General features: G+C 35.7%; 2 protein-coding genes and 1 long non-coding RNA gene across 3 annotated transcripts in view; all 3 read left to right on the top strand.

Annotated features, from left to right (window-relative positions):
• The first annotated feature begins 3,378 nt into the window (after positions 1-3,378).
• LOC107061100 (uncharacterized) lies at positions 3,379-4,633 on the top strand. The gene is made up of 3 exons (XR_001473745.1): positions 3,379-3,758; positions 4,009-4,090; positions 4,202-4,633. It is a non-coding gene; the product is annotated as an uncharacterized lncRNA (long non-coding RNA).
• Positions 4,634-4,909: 276 nt separating this feature from the next.
• On the top strand, positions 4,910-8,740 carry LOC102580293 (putative late blight resistance protein homolog R1A-3; the record flags this gene model as incomplete). Its single annotated transcript, XM_006350075.2, has 2 exons — positions 4,910-8,004; positions 8,698-8,740. Coding segments are annotated over exons 1-2 (2,733 nt in total), but the record flags the coding sequence as incomplete, so codon positions are not given.
• A 1,124-nt stretch (positions 8,741-9,864) lies between these two features.
• The window catches only part of LOC102579969 (putative late blight resistance protein homolog R1A-10), a 3,114-nt gene continuing 2,530 nt past the window's right edge, over positions 9,865-10,448 (top strand). Inside the window, exon 1 of the mRNA XM_006350074.2 lies at positions 9,865-10,447. Within this exon, the coding sequence (XP_006350136.2) occupies positions 10,049-10,447 (399 nt within the window). The 5' untranslated portion in view covers positions 9,865-10,048. The remainder of the gene's footprint in view (position 10,448) is intronic.

Genomic DNA, 10,448 nt, shown 5'->3' with positions numbered 1-10,448 from the left:
GTGTCTGCATCGTCATAAGATGCAGGCCAACTGGCATCAGTACATGGAATGTACGAGTATGCGAGCTGGACCGCTAAACAACAACTTAAGCTTGAAAAGGGATACAAAAGAGAACTTACCTTGGCTCTGTACAACTCAAGAATAACTGAACTTAATATAAAGCAATGAGACACATGCAATATATATAAAGCTTTTGAAACTATTAAAACATGACGTAAAAATCATATTTATAATATCATAAAAATACCATGCTTCCTCTCAAAGTCTACTTGTGCAATGCATGAATGAAGTCCCATACCCCCATCCATACTAAGCAGAACCCTCGAGGAACCATGCTCTTTCTACTGTGGGAGCTTCTCTAACCGACAAACCACCACTATGAATCTGAGTGGTGATACAACGTTTTACCTCACGTTGCCCAAGGACCATCCTATACCTTGCCATCGATATAGGACCTTACTTTAACTTTTGCTTAATGGATCCACTAGCTTAACTTTCGTGATCATCTAAAAAGTATGATCCGAGAAATCCCATGTTTGGCTACATGGTTCTTATGGAGAGTTGAGTTTAATATGAACTCGTTTCCCCAATTCGGTGCTCGATACTACTCCCAAAATACTTTAGCTCATAAGTGTTTTAAGCACATCTTTCTTTAGTTGAGATAATTACTCAAAACTTAGCCCGAAGGCACTTGAAAACTCTTTCTAAATAGAACAAGTCAAAACCACATTTTTTTTTTTTATGATCATTGATGACTCGGGATATTCATACTGCTTAAACATTGATGGTATATCTAGAGACCATACTGTTTAAACATTGATGACATACTCCATTTGTCATACTAATCATAATTTAGAAACTCTTTTTCAAAAACTCATCTTTTCTTTTAAAAGAGATAGTGCTCAAACTTCTCAAAACTCTTTTGGAAATCTCCGTTTCCTCTCAACTTAAATGTGAAAACACTTATAAAACTTCTTTGGGAAATACTTAGTTCCCTAATTACTTTTGAGAATTGAACTCAACTCTTGACTCTTGACTGAAAAATTATGACTTAAATTGAAACTCGATACTCTTTACTTAACTTGAAACTTGAGACTCTTTGCTTGACTTGAAACTCTATACTTAACTTGGAACTTGAGCCTTAGAATGAAGTCAAAACGTTCAATGAAGACTCTTGAAAAGCTTTAAAGACTTGCTTTGACTTGCTTAACTTCTAAGCTTGGCTCTAACTTCACTTGACTTCTAACTTCACTTGACTTGAAAACTAACTTCACTTGACTTGATCATAACTCACCTTGAATTGGATTATGGATTCAAGGACTTGATTGGTGTTTGGAAGGGTCTCATGATGTTTAGGAATGATTTGCGAATGATTTGGGACAGCCAAACCTAAGAAAATCTTCGAACATAAATTCTGAAAACAGTGGAGTCTGCGTCCTGTCCGCGACGCGGAGAAGATTTTTTGTTCACAGAGGAACAAGTCCGCGACGCAGACATGCTCCTCGCAAGCTACCCGACTTTCTCCTTCACGTTACCAACTCTAAACCCTCTAACCTCAAAGATTCCAGCCCCCAATCACTTAGAAACATAAAATCCCTCAACATTCAATAGATTTCAACATAAAAACACAACTCAATTATGTCCCACCACCAACAATAATTCCAACAACAACAACTAACAACTTTAACAACTCCAACAACTTCAACCACAACAACTAACAACTTTAACAACATAACCAATCCTTCCTTAATAAATAAAAGGGGCTAGGTGTGTGGGGGAAAGTATCACCCAACACTAAAAGCTCACATACCTTGATAGGGATCACCCCCGACGAACATTCACGATGATCTTGTCGGAAACTTGTTGATCTCCTCGATTTTTCTCTTCTTCTTCTCCTTCTTCTCTTCTTCACTCTCAAGCCCTAGATTTTAATTTCTTAAAATGGGACAAAATGATCTAAAGATCAGCCCTATACAACAATATAATCCCAAAAGAATTGGCTAGGGAAAAGACTAAAATGCCCTTAATTTTCCGGACGGATTCCCTGCCAACTGCCCAACTTTCAATGGCCATAACTCGCTCATACGAACTCAGAATTGAGCAAACTCAGTGGCGTTGGAAAGGTCGTTCCGAGGGCTATGCAAACATAACCGGAACTCCACCTAACTCATCCTGAGCTAGAATTTATGGTTGTTCAAAGTTTGGGCCCAAAAAAACTCACCTTTCCCATACTTAGCCAAATTTTCCAGATTTTCAAATCCTTTCCAAAAATTGAAAATTTCCAAATTTCAAGCCTCTTCTTAGCTATTTCAAATTGTCGGATGTTACAAAACATCTATTTATAGAGTCATAATTTTTTTCCTACAAGAAAAAGAACTAGACAAATATGGAGACTGTGTTTACCTTTTCCTAAAAGGAAAATCCAATTATGATAAGAACCTCATGACAAATACTAAACAGATTTGGAGAGCGCTTTTTTCATTGAGAATTCCTTGTTCCTTTTTGTGTGAATTTTCCAATGGGAAATATCAACTTGTAGTCCATATCTATTCCATTTCTCGAACCTCAAAGAAAACTTTTCACACAAAAATACCTCTTACTAATATTAAGACTTTGTTCTAGATCTTGATGATAAAAACCTATTCAATCCAAACAAGTTCTTGAATCTCAAGGATGAGATTATTTTATTAAGTATTAATTACACTTCTTGAGACTTACCAAAAATTTAACGCTAGTCTTAGTTGGCTAATGATTATGACACATCACTCGAAATAAAAAAAGGTTCACACAAGTATTAATTGTTTCAATTGTTCAGATGATGAATCCATGTGTTCAAGTAACAAATAATGGTCTTAGATTAATATCATAAGCATATATAGTTCCTTATTGATATAATTCCACCTAAAAATAAATAAAATTGTGGTTTTTGTCAAATTAGTTATGTTCAAGAAGTCCCGCATAGGAAGAAGAGAGTAATTGCTTTCTTTCAAATCTACTTTTTCAATAAATTATTCTAGGGATACTTAATAATTATTAACCTCTAAAAGGAAAATAATAAGAAAGGAGGATTCTTGGTGAGAAGTGAATCTCACATTTACGCTACTCTTTTCTTCTCATATTAGTTGATCATCTATGTATTAAAACATTCAACTATTAGTTATTTTCTTTTTTCTACCTAAACGATGGTGATAGTTAATTACGTCCAAATCCACTCTTCCAAGTGAGAAAATGTACACGAACGTATGCAATATAATTTAGTCAACTATCAGTCAGAGGAAAATTTCACACAGAACAATACATATGTGATCAAGTAAGGATATGTTAATTAATACCCCAATTAGTACCATAAATTTTTGTTAATTAATCTTTTCCAGAGTTTAACTTTTAGAGGAGATTTCCTTTTGGCATGGAAGGATTTGAGCATTGTTGGTAAATTACCCAAACTCGAGGTCCTTAAACTATCACACAATGCCGTCATAGGCGAGGAGTGGGAAGTAGTTGAGGAAGGGTTTCCTCACTTGAAGTTCTTGTTTCTGGATCAAATATACATTCGGTACTGGAGAGCTAGTAGTGATCACTTTCCGTACCTTGAACGACTTTTTCTTAGAAATTGCGAGTATTTGGATTCAATCCCTCGAGATTTTGCAGATATAACCACACTAGCTCTTATTGATATACATTACTGTCAACAATCTGTTGGGAATTCCGCCAAGCAAATTCAACAGGACATTCAAGACAACTATGGAAGCTCTATCGAGGTCCATACTCGTAATCTTTAGTAAGACATCTTCTTCCTTGATTTACAACAATATTTAACTCATCATTATAGTAAACTCGATAATAATCTGGATAATAGCTTTAGTAAGTCAAATTACACCAATTCAACAAAAGTTCTTGATGCTGTCATTGTGATTGATTCGAATCCTTCCAATATTGTGTAACTTGTTATACTTGCATGCTCATTCTTGATTTTGGGAAGTGTAACATTTCATTTTTCATCTTTTGTAGCTAGCATTTTCGATAGTGTAACAACAGATGAAGATGATGATGATGACTTTGAGAAAGAAGTTGCTTCTTGCCGCAATAATGTGTAAGTTCTTATACCTGCATGCTCATTCTTGCTATAATGTTCTCTTGTTCCTTAATTATGGGACATCTAACATATTATTTTCCATTTTTTGCGTCTTTTTTTTTCCTGCAGCGACTAGCCAGTTCTCTGAAATAAATGTCAAATCAGAAGCCAAATGTGTGAGTGTTTGTTTTGTTCGTTTTCATTTTCTTTGAAAAGATTCTGCATAAAGGGGCAGGATGATTGCAAATGGCTTGTAATTTAATTGTATATGATCTTTCGTATAGCCATTTGTCAGTGGTTTTTAGATACTCCAAATTTTATGTACATACATACTGTATAGGCCAGAACAGACTCCAGTAACTTGTGTTTCCTTTCTTGGGAGTCCTCGATCTACCTTGCAAAGGAAGACGGAAGGCTAAATCCAGTGGCATCAGCAACATCAGTAGAAAGGTGTAATATTTAAGAGACTACTCGTGTCACGATAAGTGTACAAATAGCAATGTTATCCTCTCTGGCTTTTTCTACTCGAATATTAAGGAATTCACTGTGGCTATTCCACAAGATCATTTTTTTTAACTTTTACCAGAATGTTTCTTACAAAAGTCATACACAAAAGAAGCAAATCTTAAAAAAATACCCATTCACTGTTATACTGAGAGATTCTTCCTTGTTTATGCACAAATCTCTCCCTATTCTAGAGAAAATGTTTCCTCCATACCAAACACACCCTTAAACTTGAGCTGGTTGATAGAGACTAGAGAGTATAGAGCACTACATGGATTATGGACCTAGCTAAAAGAAAGACCTTTTGTTTGTTAGCAAATTCGCACACTCTCTGTCACCTTGACACAAGCGTACTCCTCGACTCCAACTTTTGTTGAGTTTATTATTGCTAGACCGTACTACACTTGAATTTGAATTGGACGTTATCAATATACAGCTTGAATTCCTTTATTTAAACTAAAATTTTATTTTATTTTTCTGAAGAGATTAGTGTAGGGTCTAATAATGAATGATCACAATTTTTTCTACTTTTTCGTCTTTTTTTTTTTTTAACTTTGGTCTCTTCTTTTGTCTTCATGATGATAAGGTTAGTGACCTCACATCTTTCTACTTTATCCTGTTAGTGGACCTAGCTAGAAATGTGATGGAAATAGTTAGTAAAAGAAAGATTACATAACTTGTGGCAATTAATTTGTCCATTTTCATACTGAGAGTGAGAGATTCCTATTTTTTGGATATATGGCTTATGCTGCTGTTACTTCCCTTATGAGAACCATACACCAATCAATGGAACTTAATGGATGTGATTTGCAACCGTTTTATGAAAAGCTCGAATCTTTGAGAGCTATTCTAGAGAAATCCTGCAATATAACGGGCGATCATGAGGGGTTAACAACCTTGGAAGTTGAAATCACGGAGGTAGCATTCAAAGCAGAAGACATGGTTGATTCGAAATCAAGAAAAGTTTCTTCTGCAGAAACTGTAATTACACGAAGCAAAGCTTTCTGGGAACTCTGTTGTTCCTTGGAACAAGAGGTAGAATGTATTGATTCCTTCATGATGCAGTGGTTGGCAATATGGGACTGGTACAACAACATTAAAGATTTCAAAGCACAAAATTTCTGTCTATCCAAGATACCTGAACTTGCTGTTGAGCGGTCCGAGGTTATAATGGTTGGCTATGAAAATGAATTCAAGATGATGCTGGATCAACTTGCTAGAGGAGAAAGAGAACTAGAAGTTGTATCAATTGTAGGTATGGGAGGCATTGGCAAGACAACTTTGGCAACAAAACTCTACAACGATCCATGCATGATGTATCGCTTTGACATACGTGCAAAAGCTACTGTTTCACAAGAGTATTGTGTGAGAAATGTTTTCCTAGACCTTCTTTCTTGTATAAGTGATAAACCTTATGATCAGCTACATGACGGGCAACTAGCAGATCGACTGCAAAAGCTTCTAAAAGGCAAGAGATATTTGGTAGTCATTGATGACATATGGACTACAAAAGCTTGGGATGATATACAAATATGTTTCCCAGACTTTCATAATGGAAGCCGAATACTCTTGACTACTCGGAATGTGGAAGTGGCTGAATATGCTAGCTCAGGTAAGCTTCCTCATCACATGCGCCTCATGAATTTTGACGAAAGTTGGAATTTATTATATGAAAAAGTCTTTACGAAAGACTCTTTCTCCCCTGAATATGAACAACTTGGAAAGCAAATTGCATTGAAATGCGGAGGATTGCCTCTAGCAATTGTTGTGATCGCGGGACTTCTCACTAAAATTGACAAAGCATTGAGTGAGTGGCAAAGTGTTGCTGAAAATGTAAGTTCAGCAGTAAGCACAGATGTTGGTGTCCAATGCATGAGGGTGTTGGCAATGAGTTACCATTACTTGCCTCACCACCTAAAACCATGCTTTTTATATTTCGCAATCTTCCCAGAGGATAAACTGATTTTTGTCAATAAACTTATGATATTGTGGGAAACAGAGGGATTTTTGAAGGTAGAAGAGATGAAAAGCATAGAAGAAGTGGCAGAAAAGTACCTACAAGATCTTATTGATAGAAGTTTAATTTCCATTAAAAGTACTACTTTTGATGGAAAAATTAAGTGTTGTGGAATTCATGATATGACTCGTGAACTCTGTTTGATGGAAGCTCGTAACATGAATTTTGTGAATGTTCTCAGAAGAAAGAATGATCAAAATTCATATGTGAAATCCATGCAGTGTTTGTCTAAGAGTCGAAGTCGAATCAGCATCCATAATAAGAAAGAGTATGTTAGGTGCCTTAACAGTGAAGCTCATTCTGTTATCTTATTTGGTAGATTCCGATGTTGCATGAGGGAGTACTTGCCGTTCAAGCTAGTAAGAGTTCTAGATCTTGCTGATAATATCTGTCTAACTTTTCCCCGTGAAATACTTTATTTGATTCACTTAAGACACCTAGCTTTGCGTATTTATCCTAACGTTGAGCAATATCTAGGATCCGAAGAAGATGTTCTCTCATCAAGAGTAGACATTCCTACATCCATATCAAACCTATGCTATCTGCAAAGTTTGGTACTTTACCTTCCACTCGTCATTAATCTTCGTAAACATGCTTTGATATTACCATCAGATATTTTGACAATGCCACAGTTGAGGCACCTTCATTTGGATCGGAATTACTTGCGATATCATGAGCTTACAGAGAAAAGTTTGGTTATGAAAAATTTACATTCTCTGTTTGGATGGAATCCTAGCTATTGTACTGCATCTTTCTTTAGACTATTTCCCAATTTAAAGGAGTTGCAAGTACGTGGCATCCCACAAGACTTCCATAGTCACAAAGACCTCTATGATTTTCGCTACTTAGATCATCTCGAGGAACTAGCATTTTGTCTTCCTCCTCAAAATAATGCTTACTTTTTGGAGAGGAGAATGTGTTTTCAGACAAGGAATCCACTTGTTGTAGAAGTTGTTCCATCTTTGATCTTACCTCCTCCAGATGCTTTTCCACGAAACCTTAAGAATTTAACTTTTACAGGAAATTTCTTCTTGTCATGGAAGGATTTAAGCATTGTTGTCGGAAAATTGCCCAAACTTGAACTTCTTGAACTAACACAGGGTGTATGCAGAGGCAGGGAGTGGGAAGTAGCTGAGGAAGGGTTTCCTTTTTTGAAGTTCTTGTTACTTAAAAGATCACATATTCAGTACTGGAGAGCTAGTTGTGATCACTTTCCGTGCCTTGAACGACTATTTCTTGATAGTTGCAGGTTTTTGGACTCAATCCCTCAAGATTTTGCAGATATAACCACACTTGCTCTAATCTATATAAGAAACTGCCCAGAATCTGTTGGGAATTCCGCAAAGCAGATTCAACAGGACATTCAAGACAACTATGGAGGTTCTATCGAGGTCCATATCCATCAGGCTTTGTAAGACATCTTCTTCCTTGATATACTTCCTTTTTCTTACCTGAACGACGGTGATACTTCAAGTAGGATAGTCATTAAGTTTATTTCAATTAACTCTTTAAAGTTTTCTGGCTTTAAGAGATTAAGTGAGTTACGACCATGTTGCTCAATCCATTTTCAGTCCCGTCCAAATCCACCTATTTGTCACCACTAGTAAAAGGGAACAACTCATATATAGTTGATGTGTGTTTTGATAAATAGTTGGTAGTAGTTCTGGTAGGAACTCGTACACCTAGTAGTTCAGCTATGAAATTTGAAAAAGGGGATATTGTGATGGACAACATCCATGTACAAAGTACAATGAGGAAAAAGGTGAACCTCATTCAAAAAGTTACGAATATGATACAGATTTTAATAGGAGTACGTCAAGAATATCTGTAAGGCTCACACGACTTTGCTCTTCGAATGATCCTGGTGTACACCCTCTTACAATCGTGACTAAACGTGTAATATACACATGCAAAGCACGTGTCCAGAACTAGTAATAAAATAATTATAAATTGCTTTAATAAGCAGTTAAATGGCACCTATAGTGTAAAAGTTCATACGTTGTCATTGTATATGATTTAAATCCTTCCAATATAGTAATTGTGTAACTTGTTATACTTGCATAACATTTCATTTTTCATCTTTTGTTGCTGGCTTTTTCAACAGTGAGGAAACAAGTGACGATGACGATCATGATGATGATGATGATAATGATGAAGAAGATGAAGATGATGATGAAGATGACAACGATGATGAAGATGATGATGAAGATGACAACGATGATGAATATGATGATGATGACCTCTTTCTTTCAAATGTTATAGCATAGGGGCAGGATGACTACAGATGGTTTGTAAATTAGCCTACTCAAATTTTATATCTGAATCAAGCAATAAAATATTGTCTTTGTTTTGTAGAATGAACAAGTAAAAGTGGATATTTATTTTTAGCAATAAAAAAAAAGTATAACCAGATCAAAGTACTTGAAAGATATGTCAAATCAAATGGACAAATAAAAATGTATTAGCCCATAAATATTTTGGTGATATGTCTTCCGAATAATTTCTTTGTGAAATCTTTACGGAACCCTCCATAGGGAGTTAGTGGAGCAGTACATAGTCTCACAATTTTAGAGTTCATTTTGGGCATTTAGGGGCCAATTTACAGGAATACGCGACTTTCTCAGTGGTTTGTGTGTGTTAGCCCATTAATATTATAGTGATATGACTTCCAGACGATTTCTTTGCTACACATTTACGAAACCCTCTGTAGGGAGTCGGGGGAGCAGTACGTACAGTCTCACAACTTTTAGAGTCCATTTTAGGCATTTAGGGGCCAATTTCAAGAAATTAGACAATTTTCTCAGTTTTTCGTGTGTGTTAGTCATTAATATATTGGTGATATGACTTACGGACGAATTCTAATCGAAATCTTTACAGAACCCTCAGTAGGGAGTTGGGGAGCAATACGTACAGTCTGACAATTTTTAGAGTTCATTTTGGAGATTTAAGGGCCAATTTACAGAAATTAGGCGATTTTCTCAATAGTTTTTCATGTGTTAGCCCATAAATATTTTGTTGATTTGACTTTTAGAGTCTAAACTTCTCATGTATATTAAGAGATATTTATGCTTGGTTAATTGAATCGAACTAGGAATAGAGAAATTCCTACTTGGATCTTAATATTTCTCTCTTTGATTTGGAAAATTCTACTAAGTTGCTTTCAATGTAATTAAAATCATCAATCTCTTGTATGTAAGAAGCATACTTATATTCATGAATAGATATGTGTACGGTCTAATAATGAATGATCACAAATTTTTCTACTTTTTTTTAACTTTGGTCTCTGCTTTTGTCTACATGATGATAAGGTTGGTGGACCTAGCTGGAAATGTGATGGAAATAGCTAGTAAAAGAAAGAACTTTGCATTTTCTGTTTTCTTAAAAACTGAAAAATTACATAACTTGTGGCAATTTGTCCATTTTCATACTGAGAGATATTTCTATTTTTTGGATATATGGCTTATGCTGCTGTTACTTCCCTTATGAGAACCATACATCAATCAATGGAACTTACTGGATGTGATTTGCAACCGTTTTATGAAAAGCTCAAATCTTTGAGAGCTATTCTGGAGAAATCCTGCAATATAATGGGCGATCATGAGGGGTTAACAATCTTGGAAGTTGAAATCGCAGAGGTAGCATACACAACAGAAGATATGGTTGACTCGGAATCAAGAAATGTTTTTTTAGCACAGAATTTGGAGGAAAGAAGCAGGGCTATGTGGGAGATTTTTTTCGTCTTGGAACAAGCACTAGAATACATTGATTCCACCGTGAAACAGTGGATGGCAGCATCGGACAGCATGAAAGATCTAAAACCACAAACTAGCTCACTTGTCAGTTTACCTGAACATG

This window comes from Solanum tuberosum, unplaced genomic scaffold (genome assembly GCF_000226075.1).
Source record: "Solanum tuberosum cultivar DM 1-3 516 R44 unplaced genomic scaffold, SolTub_3.0 scf00116, whole genome shotgun sequence".
In the NCBI taxonomy this organism is placed as follows: Eukaryota; Viridiplantae; Streptophyta; class Magnoliopsida; order Solanales; family Solanaceae; genus Solanum; species Solanum tuberosum.
The sequence above is the reverse complement of the archived record's forward strand: the minus strand, read 5'-3'. Positions and strand labels throughout refer to the sequence as shown.